General features: G+C 43.7%; 1 protein-coding gene across 3 annotated transcripts in view; it reads left to right on the top strand.

Annotated features, from left to right (window-relative positions):
* Positions 1-4,048: 4,048 nt before the first annotated feature.
* Positions 4,049-16,374, top strand: part of LOC147601670 (uncharacterized) — a 44,711-nt gene continuing 32,385 nt past the window's right edge. Inside the window, exons 1-3 of one of the 3 annotated variants that reach the window (XM_086743069.1) lie at positions 8,799-9,072; positions 13,258-13,330; positions 14,400-14,429. In XM_086743069.1, the coding sequence (XP_086599195.1) occupies positions 8,852-9,072; positions 13,258-13,330; positions 14,400-14,429 (324 nt within the window). In that variant the 5' untranslated portion in view covers positions 8,799-8,851. Of the gene's footprint in view, positions 4,169-8,798; positions 9,073-13,257; positions 13,331-14,399; positions 14,430-16,374 lie in introns of those variants that run through there. The other 2 variants (XR_015257935.1, XR_015257934.1) reach the window with 2 other exon arrangements.

Raw genomic sequence — 16,374 nt, 5'->3', positions numbered from 1 at the left:
AAGGGACCTTCAAAAGTCATCTAGTCCAACCCCCCTGCAAGGAGCAGGGACATCCCCAACTAGATCAGGTTGCTCAGAGCCTCATCCAGCCTGGCCTTGAATGTTTCCAGGGATGGGGCTTCCACCACCTCTCTGGGCAACCTGTTCCAGTGTTCTACAACTCGCATTGTATAAAATTTTTTCCTAATATCTAATCTAAATCTACCCCCCTCTATTTTAAAACCATTACCCCTCGTCCTATTGCAACAGGCCCTACTAAACAGCCTCTCCCCATCTTTCTTGTAGGCCCCCTTGAGGTACTGAAAGACCGCTATCAGGTCTCCCCGGAGCCTTCTCTTCTCCAGGCTGAACAGCCCCAACTCTCTCAGCCTGTCCTCATAAGAGAGGTGCTCCAGCCCTTTTATCATCCTTGTGGCCCTATGACCCAGGTACAGGACCTTGCACTTGGCCTGGTTGAACTTCATGAGGTTGGCACGGGCCCAGCTCTCCAGCCTGTCAAGGTCCCTCTGGATGGCATCCCTCCCTTCCAGGATGTCGACGGCATCACACAACTTGGTGTCATCGGCAAACTTGCTGAGGGTGCGCTCTATCCCATTGTCCATGTCGCTGACAAAGATGTTGAACAGGGCCGGGCCTGACACGGACCCCTGGGGGACGCCACTTGTGACCGGTCTCCACATGGACACTGAGCCATTAACCACCACTCTCTGGGTGCAGCCATCCAGCCAACTCCTTATCCACCGAGTGGTCCATCCATCAAACTCATGTCTCTCTAGTTTAGAGAGAAGGATGTCGCGCGGGACAGTGTCAAAAGCTTTGCACAAGTCCAGGTAGATGATATCTGTTGCTCGTCCCTTGTCCACCGATGCTGTCACCCCATCATAGAAGGCCACCAAACTGGTCAGGCACGATCTGCCCTTGGTGAAGCCATGTTGGCTGTCACCAACCACCTCCTTGCTCTCCATGTGCCTTAGCATGGTTTCCAGGAGAATCTGCTCCATGACCTTGCCAGGCACAGAGGTGAGGCTGACCGGCCTGTAGTTACCCGGGTCTTCCTTATTCCCCTTTTTAAAAATTGGGGTTACGTTCCCTTTCTTCCAGTCATCGGGGACCTCACCAGGCTGCCACGACTTCTCAAATACGATAGCCAGTGGCTTGGCAACTTCATCTGCCAGTTCCCTCAGGACCCACGGATGGATCTCATCAGGTCCCATGGACTGTGCACCTTTAAGTTCCTCAGATGATCCCGAACCTGCTCTCTGAGTACAGTGGGCGGTTCTTCATCCTCACAGTCCCTGCTTGCGCCTTCTACAGCTTGGGTGGTGGGACTAAAACTCTTGTAGGTGAAGACTGAGGCAAAAAAGTCATTGAGTACCTCAGCCTTCTCCATGTCCTGGGTAATCAGGACACCAGTTCTCTTCCGGAGGGGGCCTACATTTTCCCTGGACTTTCTTTTGTACCCGATGTACCTACAGAACCTCTTCTTGTTGCATTTTATATCCCTGGCCAGATTCAGTTCTGCCAGGGCTTTGGCCTTCCTCACCTGATCCCTGGCCACTCGCACAGCCTCTTTGTAGACCTCCCAGGCTACCTGTCCCCACTTCCACCCTCTATAGGCCTCCTTTTTTACTTTCAGTTGGTCCAGGAGGTCCTTGCTCATCCACACAGGCCTCCTGGACTTTTTGCCCGTCTTGTTCTTCGTCGGGATGCATCTCTGCTGAGCTTGGAGGAGGTGCTCCTTGAATATAGACCAACTTTCCTGGGCCCCTCTTCCCTCCAGGGCCGCCTCCCAAAGCACTTGCCCCATCAGGTCCCTGAAGAGGCAGAGGTCCACCCTCTTGAAGTCTAGGGGTGAGAGCTTGCCATGTAGTTTCCTTGCTGCCCCATAGATCTTGAACTCCACCATGTTGTGGTCACTGCAGCCAAGGCTGTCCTTTAGGTTCACATCCCCCACCAGCCCCTCCCTGTTGGAGAGCACAAGGTCGAGCGTGGCACCCCTCCTTGTCGGCTCCTCTATCGCCTGCAGGAGGAAGTTGTCGTCCACGCATTCCAGGAACCTCCTGGACTGCCTGTGCCCTGCTGTGTTGTCTCTCCAGCAGATGTCAGGGTGGTTAAAGTCCCCCATGAGGACCAGGGCCTGTGACCGTGAGGCTGCTCCTATCTGGCTATAGAGCGCCTCGTCCGCTCTGTCCTCCTGGCCGGGCGGCCTGTAACAGACCCCCACCCTAATGTCCCCTGTCCGTCCCCGTCCTCTAATCTTGACCCATAAGCTCTCTGTCAGCTCCTCCTCCATCCCCAGGCAGAGCTCCACACACTCCAGCCAGCTGCTGACGTAGAGAGCAACACCCCTCCTCATCTCCCCTTCCTGTCCTTTCTAAAAAGCCTATACCCCTCCATGTTGATGCTCCAGTCGTATGCGTCATCCCACCACGTCTCCGTGATGCCAACGAGGTCGTAGCCCTGCTCGTGTGCACGCATCTCCAGCTCTTCCTGTTTATTCCCCATGCTGCGTGCATTGGTATAGAGACACTTCAGCTGGGCCCCTGACAAAGCCGACTTGCTGGCTGGAGCGACAGGGGTGCTACTGGATCGCAGTTTAGGTTCATTTGCACTTATCTGTGATCCTTCCTCAGCTTCTGGGCCCTCGGTGCTGGCACTGGCACCATGCTGACAGCAGTGGGCTGAACTGTGCTCCCCCTCCCCCAGCAACACTAGTTTAAAGCCCTCCAGATGAGCCTGGCAAGTCTTTGTCCAAACACACTCTTCCCCCTCTTACTTAGGTTCATGCCGTCCGCCCCTAGCAGCCCGGGCTTCTCAAAGCACGCCCCGTGGTCGAGATACCCAAAGCCCTGGCTGTAGCACCACTCCCTGAGCCACGAGTTAACCTGCCAGATACGTCTGGCCCTTTCAGGTCCCTGCCCTTTGACTGGGAGGATTGACAAGGATACCACCTACGCCCCAGACTCTTTGACTGTTGAACCCAGAGCCCTTAAATCCTTTTTGATGTTTTTTAGACTGCTGCCAGCTGTGTTGCTGGCCCCCACATGAAACACCACTAGTGGATAATAGTCTGTGGGCTGTATGAGGCTAGGTAGTCTCTCTGTGAGATCCCTGATACGAGCCCCCAGGAGACAGCATACCTCCTGAGAGAGCGCATTGGGGCGGCAGATGGGTGCCTCCGTACCTGTCAGGAGGGAGTCACCCACTACTACCTCTCGTCTCTTTTTTCTTGGTAGCGCTAGTTATTACACGAGCCGGTCAGGCTACCTCACACGGCTCCCGTGCCTCCCCTGAGGTGCTGGGTCTTACTTCTTCTGTCTGCAGAGCAGCAAAGTGGTTCTGCAGGGGCACCTTGGGGTTTTGGGGAAGCTGCTTCTTCTTCCTCCTCCTGCGCCTTGCCCTTGCAGCTTTCCATTCATTGGCATCTTCTGTCTGCTTGCTAATGTCGTGTGTCGGTGCAGGGGGGGTTGATTGGTTCACTGGGTGCTGTGGTTCCGGTACAGACTGTGCCTGGAACCGAGCGTCCAGCTCCCTCTCAGCCTCCCTGATGTCCCGCAGTCTCCTGACCGCCTCCTGCAGCTCAGCCACCTGCCGCAGGAGCTGCTCCACCTGGGCACACCTTCTGCAGCCAGGGCTGCCGCCTGCCCCTGCCCCGGGAGTGGGGTCCAGGCAGTGCCTGCAGCCCGAGGTCTGCACCGCAGCCTCCCCCCTCGGCTGCTCCGTCTGCACCGAGGCATCGACCGCCGCAGGGGGTGCCGGTGCAGACCTCCCGGCCGCAGGTGCAGCCTTTGTTCTCAGGCGGGTGTTGGCCATGTCGCCCTGAGAGGCGTGAATCACCAAGAGCCCCGGGGCAGAGCTCTCGCTGACGCGCCCTTCCTGCGCGAACTGCCCCGCTACTCCCCGTTCTCCCGTCCTATTCCCAGCGCTCCGGGTCGGCGGCGCTCCCTAGGCCCTGCTTTATACGGGGGGAGGGGCCGGACCGCCGGTGCCCCCTGGCTCCGCCCACGTCTCGTCAGCCGCTCTCGCGCGAGCTGCGGGCTCCTGGCGCCTCGCTCCGCTCCCCCCTGAGCTTCCCTGCCTCGGGAATTCCCTGGCTGCGCTGTGCCGCTGCGAATCGTGCCGGCTCCGAAGCTGTTGCCTGGGCGACTGTTGCTGTACTACGCTTGAAGTAAGCTTCGTGGAACTGTAGTTCTGATATTCAGTCTCGTTTCCTTGCTGGGTTTATGTCAGAAATGTTGGAGTCTGGGGAGTTTTACTGGAATTATTTACTTAAATTTTGCTTTGTTGTTGAAGATTCATACACCGTAAAGTAATATTTTTAGGAGAGGCTGGCCTGATGTAACCAGAAAGTATCTTTTTTCCTAGTTGTCTAAACATGAGTCAGCAGCAAGCCTCAGTAAATGAACAGTCAATAGATTTTGTGATTTACTGAAGGCAGCAATCCAGCCTAATCTCTGTGATAAATTAACCAACATCAGTGCTCCTTTTCTGTGGAAATACTAACCATGACAGAGGAACAATGAAACTTTATCCCTTCACACTGTGACTTGGTGAGCTGTGTATCACTTTAATACACCAAAGAACTATGCTAATGACCTTCATGATGCGAAATGTGCTTCCTTATGTCTTACGCTTTAAGTAAACCCTCTTAATACCAAGTAAAGCAGCACTTAATTCCAAACTGCCTTGTGGCTGGATTTTGATTTTAGAACACTATGCAAAGGGATAGCTGGGGGAAGATAACGTTGAGGTTAGAAAAACTTTATACACTACTGCATGAAAGATCCTTGTTGAAAGCAGCAGTAAAATAACCACTCTTGGTATTTAAAACTTAATCTAGCTTTTGCTTGTGCAGATGCATATCGGCCCTCGATGCAAAATGCTGAAAAACTGGAACATACTATCCTACAGTGCGCTTGCTCAATAAAGTATGACTACTTCCAGTGTGTGAAGTCAGTGTCGGTAATCATCGTTGCCTTTGGGTGGTAAGGAAGTAAAGAGTGCAGATGTGTGATTCTTTAGCTGCAGCACAATAATTTTAAGAGAAAATAGTGTGGCAGGTACAGATTGTTTTACAGTTTATTCTCATTCTGAGGACTAGGACATCTTTGAGCATAATGTCCCTTCTGCATTTTCTGGGACCAATCATCTGTATCAGCAACAGAGTGGCTCTTAAAAAAAATTTACTGAGCTAATGTAAGGAACACTCAGTTGTAAATAAAAACAAATTTTCCTTTCTGTGAATGCTGCTGAAGTGACAGAGTGTCCTTGCTAGTACTAAAAGTTAAACATGGGTAGAAAATAAAATAAAATAGGAGTATTTTACAATATTATTGTATTACAATAGGAGCATACAATTATAATAAGAGCATGTTGAAGAGTTGTTTCTCAATATACTGATAATTCTAGCATAATTTAACATTTGTAAGGAATAAATTATTCTAGAACTGAGGATATCTGAAAATGTAACTTCTTTAACATCCCTATCATTTAACATGGCTTCGTATTTCCATGCGGTACTTGTTTTAGATGTTCTGAGGCCTTTGATTCATATTATGACATCAATAAGACTTTAGTTTCCTTTCTTTCTTTAAATCTTGATCTACTTCTGCTTAGAAAATAATCTTCTGGGACTGTTTTGACAAGGCACTAAGCATCTTCAGAGCTTTTTATGATCAGCAACTTCTAGGAAGATATAAGAATCTTACACTTTTTGCTGTACATTGTTAGCCATTCCTAAGCAAGTTTCTTTGCCAGAGTTTAGATCTTGCATTTCTAAACAGCACTGAGTACATTTTGTACTATCTTAGGAGTACTCTAGCCCAGTTCACGAAAAGGTTCTCCTTGGTTTCTTCGTAGGTCTTGAGCTGGATGTTATAATCAGGAGCGGATTACTACCCTGTTCTTAAACTGGCTGAACTCTTTTGAAACAATTACATGGCAAACAATGTTCCTACTACTCTTTATGTAGAGGATAGGATGTATCCTGAGATTATTGGTCAAGTGATAGCTCAAGTCATTTGAATTGCTAGCCATAGCTGTTTTGAACTGGAGAATTAAAAAAATGAAACTGTCATATAGATTTGAATAGATTTATACAGTATAAATATAACACTGATTTTAAAACAATTAAAAATCAAGGAAACTAAGAATACTTAGGATAGTTTAGACTAGATGCATGTGATCTATAGACTAAGACACTCTGTCAGTATATTTTGTAGGACTGGTAATATTGTGAATCATGTATGTAACTAGCAGTCTGAACTTCACATAAAATATAGGACATTGTTCCTGATAAGAGTTAAAAGCAAATTGTCTAGACTATTATTATTGCTATATGTATCATGATTTGGCTTAGGTTTTATTCTTCTTAACTGTAATTTTATTTGTGAACTCTAGATGAAGCCCTGTACTTCCACCCAATAGGAAGAAAAGAACTCAGTGAGTTGTGCTGGGTTGTATATGCTGAAGTACTGACAAGTAGACAAGCCAAAACAAGTAGAGGGGATTATTTTGTGACCTGCTTTTCTCTTTCACAGATTAATACCTCTAAGCTGAGAGTGTTCCTAGTCAGGGAAACTGAACCACTAAACAGAGTAGAAAAGGCCTTATGCTTCCTTACATTTTCACGTTATCTTTTTAAATGTATTCATAGAATCATAGAATGGCTAGGGTTGAAAGGGACCTTCAAAGGTCATCTAGTCCAACCCCCCTGCAAGGAGCAGGGACATCCTGACTAGATCAGGTTGCTCAGAGCCTCATCCAGCCTGGCCTTGAACGTTTCCAGGGATGGGGCTTCCACCACCTCTCTGGGCAACCTGTTCCAGTGTTCTACAACTCGCATTGTAAAAATTTTTTTCCTAATTTCCAATCTAAATCTACCTCCCTCTATTTTAAAACTATTACCCCTCATCCTGTCACAGCAGGCCCTACTAAACAGCCTCTCCCCATCTTTCTTGTAGGCCCCCTTGAGGCACTGGAAGACCGCTATAAGGTCTCCCTGGAGCCTCCTCTTCTCCAGGCTGAACAGCCCCAGCTCTCTCAGGCTGCCCTCAGAGGAGAGGTGCTCCAGCCCTCTGATCATCTTTGTGGCCCTCCTCTGGACCTTCTCCAACTGGTCCATGTCCTTTTTGTGCTGGGGGCTCCAGAACTGGACACAGTACTCCAGGTGGGGTCTCACCAGGGCAGAGTAGAGGGGGAGAATCACCTCCCTTGACCTGCTGGCCACACTTCTCTTGATTGTTGTTTCTCCAACAGATGTCAGGGTGGTTGAAGTCCCGCATGAGGACCAGGGCCTGTGACCGTGAGGCTGCTCCTATGTGGCTATAGAGCGCCTTGTCTGCTCTGTCCGCCTGGCCAGGCGGCCTGTAACAGACCCCCACCGTAACGTCCCCTGTCTGTCCCCATCCTCTAATCTTGACCCATAAGCTCTCTGTCAGCTCCTCCTCCATCCCCAGGCGGAGCTCCACGCACTCCAGCCGGTTGCTGATGTTCCTTGCCCTGTTTTCGCTTGTCCTTTCAGAAAGTAAAAAAAAAAAGGAAAAAAAAAAGGTTCTATAAATGTCTTTTATAATCTACCTTCAAAATAGTGTTTAAATTTCCATTCCGAAAAAGCATCTGTGTGGTTTGCTGACTCTTGTGTCTCCGAAGCCCATCTGATTTCAGTGGCTAAAACCAACTGAGAAGTTGAATGTTCTTGTCTCCTATTTTCTCCTCTTCTCCTGCACTCCAGCATGGATAAGATCAAAGAGAAAAGAAGACATGAAAAGAACAGAGGGACAGTAATGGGGAGCCAGAGGCAGAACTCACACTGTAGTCCCATAGATGGTGAGGAAAAAGAATCCAGGTCATGAGGGTGTAGGAAATTTCTGTTGGTTGTTTTTTTCATCACTAAATCTTTAACACCTGTACTGTGACAGTCTCAGAGGCATTAATAGAGTAAAGCTGTTGGTCAGCCTTCTATTTGAGAAAAAAATCACAGCCTGCAGAGGAGGTATTTCCATTAAGAGAACTTGTACTCAGTCAATTGCACATATTGTAGAGAACACAAGCAAATAGATAATAGGTAATTCAAATTTCCTCATTGGTAACAGTTTATGGCTAAGTGACATCTAGGTGTTTATCTTCTGCACAGTTCATTGGACTTCACTCCAAGTATTTACATTCTTATCTGGCTGCAGATCCAAGATGAAGTGTAGCAAACTTCTACTCTATTCTGAATCTGTGTTACAGGACAGAGGAACAGCACTGAAATGGTAAAACATTGCCTCAAGGACCTTTGAACTCAAAGACTTCAAGGTTGCCTATCTGCAGTATGTGAAAAGTTTCTTTATTTTAGAGAATTGACAGAAGTCTGAGGAAACATAAAACCGACTGATTCTATCTTGGAATGAGAAATTCAAGGGACAACAGGAACCTGTGCATCCAGTGCATATAGTCTACTTTTTGAGCATGGAGACCTCCAAGCACCAGTTTTCCTTCTGGTGCATATTCCTCACTGTCGTAGTTCAGCCCCGATCAGGACCAGACTATGCAGTCTCTCTCTCCCTCCCCCCACCCTCCGAGAGAATAGGAGGAGAATGATATAAGAAAAACGGCTCAAGGTTTGAGATAAGGACAGGGAGAAATCCTTAAAGTTACTGTTACGGGCAAAACAGACTCGACTTGGGGAAAAGTATTCATTTATTTCTAAAATTAGCAGGAGAATGAGACAGGGAACAAGATAACCTCCCCCCACCCCTCCCTCTTCCCGGGATGAACATTATCTGTACTACCTCCCCTCCCGAGTGGCACAGGGTGGGCGGGGGAGGAAGGGAATGGGGGTCGCGGTCAGTTCATCACGCATTGTTTTATGCTGCTGTGTCATCGTCGGGGGAAGAACTCCTCGCATTCCTCCTCTGCTCCAGCGTGGGGTCCCTCCCACGGGCCACAGTCCTTCATGAAACTGCTCCGGCGTGGGTCATCTCTTCCACAGGGTGCAGTCCCTCTAGAACAGCTGTCCCAGCGGGCCCTCCACAGGCCACAGCCTTCTTCAGGCCTCCACCTGCCTGATCATGGTGTCTCCCCTGCCAGGTAAGTACCTCCCCTACCTTCATTAATTTGAATCAGTCAGACATCAGAGTTCACTCTGAGTTCACAGAACCACTGCATAAAAATCATAGAATCATAGAATCATAGAATGGTTAGGGTTGGAAGGGACCTTCAAAGGTCATCTAGTCCAACCCCCCTGCAAGGAGCAGGGACATCCCTGACTAGATCAGGTTGCTCAGAGCCTCATCCAGCCTGGCCTTGAACGTTTCCAGGGATGGGGCCTCCACCACCTTCCTGGGCAACCTGTTCCAGTGTTCTATAACTCGCATCGTAAAAAATTTTTTTCTAATTTCTAATCTAAATCTACCCCCCTCTATTTTAAAACCATTACCTCTCGTCCTATCGCAACAGGCCCTACTAAACAGCCTCTCCCCATCTTTCCTGTAGGCCTCCTTGAGGTACTGGAAGACCGCTGTAAGGTCTTGCTGGAGGTCTCGCTCTTCTGCAGGCTGAACAGCCCCAACTCTCTCAGCCTGTCCTCATAAGAGAGGTGCTCCAGCCCTTTTATCATCTTCGTGGCCCTCCTCTGGACCTTCTCCAACTGGTCCATGTCCATGGCTTCTAGTAAGAAAACACTACAATTGTTTAGTAAAGGAAAGCATTTTAAAGATCTAGTATGGCTTCTGTAACAAGAGGCCCATGCTGACAGCCGGTCAGCTCAGACTTGAGCCTGAACTAACCTTGAAAACTATCTTGCATTTCTGACTGATGTGAAGTTCCTGTATAGCAGAATCAAGTGATATTTTTCTAACATTAGTAAGGATGCCACTTCAAGGGAGGTGATGTCTTGGAATTAGATATTTACAGCCTTCTTAGTTCTTGTTTGTAATATAAATATTATTTTATGCCATCAGTACTTCAGGATTTTCCATTTGTAGAGAACTCCTTTAGATGCACATGACTTTTCTCCAGAAAAGTGAACAATCTGGGGTCGTAAACGGTATAATCATCAAGTACTTCATATTATGCCCAAAGGAAAGATAAGAAGCAGCAGAGAAAACATAATAATGGCTAAAGGACTGAAGAGGGTCCTTTCCTTGTTATAGAAATAGCCATGAATATATCAGCTCTTCCAGAGGTTATAAAATGAAATTTAGACCTCCACTTTTTAAAATATCTATGAACTTGATTTTCTAGAAATGAAAGCATTTAAGGCAATGGTAAACATATTGTACTTTTGCTGCATTGATAAAACTCATCAGTGTAGAATGCAGAAACTGAGGATCAACAAAATGTTATGAAAGGTACTTCTACAGGATTAAGGGCTATCACATCTAATACGTTCTAAAATTAAGGTATTTTTCTTTGGGATCACCTTCTGTAGCTGTAATAGCAACACGTATGTGTAATCTGGTTTAGTACTTGCTAAAACATCCATAATGTTTCATTTCTTATCCTTGGTTTGTTCAGAAATAGGATGACAAAATCTGCCATAGTTACATTGAAAAATGCTGTGTATATCTATGTTTGTCTATATTTTCTTACCCCCAGAATATGTTATCTTGTTCAATGGCAAGATTAGTTCAAAGAAAAAGCAGCAGAATCAGTCACTGGTAGAATCATACAGGGCCAACTTTTTACTCTTTCCATAACAATGTACTTAGCTACTGGTTTCCTGGCACACTGCCATGATACTAGTGAAACTCACTATAATTAGTGACATCACAGTTGGGTTCTTAGCATTAAATTGTTCATGAATCTCAACAATTCATTCCGCTGTTTAGATCATAGATTCTGTAATAGACACCTGTTTCTACTTGCATTTGGTTGACGACTACTAGTAAATTTAACCACCAGGTGACAGTATTGTTCTACTCCAGTACGGAGCTAGACATATTTTATCAGACAGAAAAAGAAGATAAACTCTCAGAGGGGGAAGTTTAACAAAACTGAAAATTTAAATTTCCTCCTTATAATCTCTCTGATTTTTTTTTCAGATTTTTTTTTGTCCTAGTTCCATCTTGAGGCTCAAGTAATTTGTTGCAAAAAAGCTTAGATATATGAGAGTTTAAAAACTGTACTACCTCATTTTAATCCCTCAAAGAAAACTACCAACAACTTTTCTCTCATCTCAGAAGGACTTTTTCTAGCAATTTGCCTTTCAGTTTTCCATTAGGCATGACTTTTTTTTTTTTCTCATAAGGGTTTTCTAGTGATATGCAATTTTACATACAAATATTTGTTTTTTAAATAATGTTCTTTTTCCTGGGGGAGAAGGAAGGTGAGTGGACAACTGACATAAAAAGATCTGTGTCATTCTCTCAAGCAAAGCAATACAAACAATTTTGTGCTACACACAAGAAAAAGGAGAGAACATATAGTGTACAAATTATAACACGTCCTGTCATTATGTAGTGTTTTGTCTGTGGTAGGTTCTGTAACAAATAGAATCATAGAATTATAGAATATTTCAAGTTGGAAGGGCCTCATAAGGATCACCAAGTTCAACTCTTCACTCCTCACAGGACTACCTAAAACTAAACCATATAACTAAGGGTGTCATCCAGATGCTCCTTGAACTCTGACAGGCTTGGTGCCGTGATAACTTCCCTGGGGAGCCTGTTCCAATGACTGACCACCCTTTCAGTGAAGAACCTTCCCCTACTGTGCAATCTGAACTTCTCCTGATGCAACTTCATTCCATTTCCTCGTGTTCTATTGCTGGTCACCAGAGAGAGGAGATCAGCACCTCCCTCTCTGCTGCCCCTCCTGAGGAAGCTGTAGACGGTGATGAGGTCACCCCTCAGCCTTCTCTTCTCCAGGCTGAACAATCCAAGTGACCTCAGCCACTCCTCTTGAGTCTCGCCCTTGAGATCTGTCACCATGTTGGTCACCTTCCTCCAGGCACACTCCGATAGTTTGATGTCCTTCTTATACTGAGATGCTCAAAACTGCGCACAATACTCCAGGTGAGGCTGCACCAGTGCAGTGTACAGTGGGACAATCACCTACCTCAACTGGCTAGTTATGCTGTGCTGATGCACCCCAATCATCGTATTTAAAGTAATTGCTGACCTTAATAAGCAGCTGGATAGGCAGTACAACTCTTTTTAATTTGAATCACTAAACCTTTACCTACTACAATTAATACACTTATGCCTAATGTGCACTTCTATAAGTGATATTAATTTTCATAGCTCTAGTGCAATGGAAATATATATACCTTGGACATAATTCATGGTGGTCACTATAGCAGGTTATTCTGTGAGCTTCAGGATACAAACCTAGATTCAGAGAGTTCCTACTGATTAGCTAGTTTGTCTTAATCTTCAGCTATGCACTATGAATCTGGCTTCTCTCTGTATTTCACTCTACATCAGAGTACTAGCAAGGTATGTGGATGCAACTGATAATGGAAAGTGAGCATTAAGAAAAGTTCCAATGGGAACTGAATTTTGACCATGCAGCAGTACATAGTGCTAATGGTTTGAAGAAATGTACTGCAGACATCTTAATTTGGGCATACAATTACTGGATTATATATATATTTTAAAAATATTAATCCTTGTGCATCAATAAAGCAAGAATAACAGTGCCTTCATTCACTGCAGAAGTTTAGAAGATTAATGCTGGAGAGGCACTCAGCTATTACATCAAGGCATTGCATAAGATCTCTAGGAGGAGTTCTCTTAGACTCAAATGCTTTCTTCCAGTTCCAGTCTTCAGTAAATAATGTCTGGAGATTTACATTGAATAATAAAGAGGGTAAAAAGAAATTGCTGCTCCCCTAAGAAGTACAGGCCGTCCTTGAACCCTGAGTGAGTCAAAGGTCCTTAGTAGTAAATTGTATGTGATCATACAAGTAATGTTTCTGTCTTCCTGCATACCCACAACCAAGGGCAAATTACAATAGGTAAGCCTTTTTTCTTGGAAATGACTGAACCAACCTAGTTGAAAAGTTTGTCCTGAGGCAGCGAAATTTCAGCTCAGGTGATAAATATCTGAAAAAACTTGAAAAAAATGATGGAAATTTGGGAGCAATCATAATAGATGTTGCTACCTCTAACTACCTGGAAATATTAGGCTTTATTGCAATGTTAATATGCAGAATTTTATTTTTAAAATTCCCAGAAGTACAAAATTTCATCATTAAATATGAAATGTTTATTTTAGTTTCATACTATTTATGTTATTAACTGATTTTGACACAATTCTTTTCTATAATAGAATTCTGACATTCCTTATAGAAGAAAGGAAAATACCTTGGAACTGGCCTAGGATGCAGGAGACTCTTTTTCAGGTGAGCTACAGATTTCCTTTGTTAGTTTGATGAATTCATACTTCGATGAATGTTTAATGCATTTTTATGTTATGATATTGTGTTGGCAATGAGGAAGTATCAAGTTACTGTACATCATAGGTTTTGGGGAGAGGTTGGTTTGCTTATTTACCATGTTCTATCAAATTGCTGTATGTCGTTAGACACAACTACATCATTTAACTTGCACTGGATTCATTGTAATCATATATTGTAGAATAAACAGTAAGGGTTAGCCTTAAGTATATGCTACCAGAGGAAAACTTCAATTGGGAAAGATTGAGGTTGACCGATAATTACAGTTCACACCTCTATAGTTAAAGGCTGAGTCAGTGTTTCCAGTAGAAACAATTACTTTCTGGGGCTTCTACTCACTTATTCAGAAACCATGTGGTCACATCCTAAAGACATTTTTTTTTAAAGGCTAAAGGTAAAATCCAGTTGTAGCAATGAAAAGAAATATACATTCAAAAAAGAACACACTAATCTTTCATTAACTGAAAAGATTCCTTAACTGATTGATGTGAAATGTTTCAGCTCAAATGCAAAAGCTCTGTTGCATGAGAAAATCTGGGCCAGGATATTAAAGTACTCATAATAAATCTGTTCTAGTGATAGTCTGTAATGTGAGTTATGCTGATTAGTTCCAGCTCACCTGACTGTATTGCATTACCTATTAATAATTACCATTATTAATAGCATGCTGGTAACTCCTACTCTTAACTAGATTACAGTAATTAGTATGGGTGATGTCGTTTGAAAATACATTCCTAACACACAGCTGAATGTTTCAGAATTCAGTGAGTGCCTTGATTGTAGCTAAATTATTCCATGCTAAAGTTGCCTTCATAAAATATATCTTCATTTATTTCAGGTTTTATTTGCATATGTATCAATTTTAAAGCAATGATAAGGAAGGCTGGAGTATTTGAAATCTTATGCAGGCTCAAAAAATTGTCCAAAAGTTGGTATTTGTTTGATTTGTGTGCATCTTGTACTTCAAAAGCACTATTGGACCAACAATCTGACAGTACTGTGTTTTGCTTGATAGAATGAAGATTTTTGGACTGTTACAGCTGTAGTAAGAATCACATACATTCAGTGTTTCTTAGTACTAACAGTTTCTTATCCTGAAAGGTTTTTTTTTTTTAATAATAAATGAAGTAATATCTTCTATGTATGTAAGACAAATAACTGGAAGAAACTAGCTCAGAGGGGATGGTAGCAATAACATTAACAGACTAAACTTAAAACCTTAGTTTATACACAAAGAAGCAGGATTTTTTGTTTGAAACATTTACAGAATTTAGTGGAAGGGATTAACAGAAAACTTAATTAGGAAAAGAATTACCAGAGTTTTTTTATTGTTCAATATTTTATGGCATTTTTTATGTTAATTAAATTGTTAACTCTTCTCAAAACTGTTGTAAGCCCTTTATGGAACAGGGGGAAATATATTACCCATGCCTTAAAGAGCTTACCTTCTAATTTTAGATATGACACAATGAATGAGGATAATCTGTACAAAGATGATGAAGGTGAAGAGAACAAGACTTGCACCACTATGTTCAGGCAATGACTCAATTTCATATTGGTGGGGTGTTTATTGCTGAGTCGTCTTGCACATTAGTTTTAAAAGGGAGTGCTAGGAGATATTTGAATGAAAAAATGAGAGATTTTTCAAGCAGAAGTTGAAGTGAGCTGATGCACCAGGATACTGATAGAGACATGAGAGGCTGTGGGAGAAATGGGAGACTAAAACACTGGCATAATTGTCAGAATGAATGACTGACAAGACTCTGAAATAGATCTGTATTTGTGTTTATCACTATGCATTAAGGGCTCAAGCCTGTAAAATGCAAAACATCTTCAGTCAATTTACCAGTCTAGTTAAGCATATGCTTTACTACTAAGGATGTCCAATTAGAGGGTATTTAGCCTATGTGTTTTGATTTTATCTTAGCAAGTATTAGCTGCTATAAGTTCTAAACATGTTATCTATTGTGTGGGAACGTAGTCACGGACCCCTGCCGCATGCTAAGTGAAAATCATTTATTGTTATAGCTTATGTGCTTGTATTCCCTCCAATCGCGCAACCACCACCAGGTGTCCTTTATCTTGTTTTCCTTCTCTCGGAAAGTCTTTTGTTTCTCATTCCCATGGCTTCTTGTTTCTTATTCCCATGGCTTCTGATACTCGTCTTCCCCAACGATCTGTTTCATTTACTCTGGCTTTCTCTCCCTTTCCTCTTCTTTTATCTTGCTGAATTTACATTTTTCATGACTGTAACTCTATTGTAAATTTGCTCATATGTGAATTTTATCCAACAGGATGCTAGTTGTTTAGATGTGCGTGTGTGTTCTGTATCTCTTTGAACTACTCTCCCTTCTACATTAGAAATGGCTATTAGAATAAGAACACTATTATTTAATTGTCAGCTCTTTTTTAACCAATTAACCAACTCCTGCTTCCATTTGAGAATGCCATAAGCATGCACATATTGACTAGTGTGGGAAATATGCCTTTAGTAAAGCCTACAGAACTTTTGCAAGGGATGTGGAAATGGTGTTAACACCTAAAACCCCTGCGGATCATTTTGGCATGAATCAGATTGTATCCGCTAGAGGTGTACACTCCACAGCAGTAACTTCACCACCTTTGGAGGAAAGGTGCAGCCTAGTTCCTCATCCAGGCTGTGGCACTTGCACAGTGGAACAGGCATTGAGGTTATGGGACAACACTCACTTCACCCACTTCAAGGCCCTGTGAAAAGACAGAGAAGAATGTTTGATCCCCCGAAGGAGTCTTACCAAAAAAAAAGCAAAGACCTTTTATACATATATAGTTATATTGATATAATTAAATATATGTATGTGTGTCTATAATCCATCAATAAGAGCAGTGCAGTGTTCTGTGGGTGTTACCTTTCTTGTAGATCATTATCCTTAATAAAAGGCAGGGATAAAGCTATCAAGGTTGTGGCTGTACTGAGTAACTTGCTAGAAAGGTGGATCCACTTACCAGCT

Source organism: Chlamydotis macqueenii, chromosome 2 (assembly GCF_036417535.1).
Source record: "Chlamydotis macqueenii isolate bChlMac1 chromosome 2, bChlMac1.mat, whole genome shotgun sequence".
Lineage (NCBI taxonomy): Eukaryota > Metazoa > Chordata > Aves > Otidiformes > Otididae > Chlamydotis > Chlamydotis macqueenii.
The sequence above is the reverse complement of the archived record's forward strand: the minus strand, read 5'-3'. Positions and strand labels throughout refer to the sequence as shown.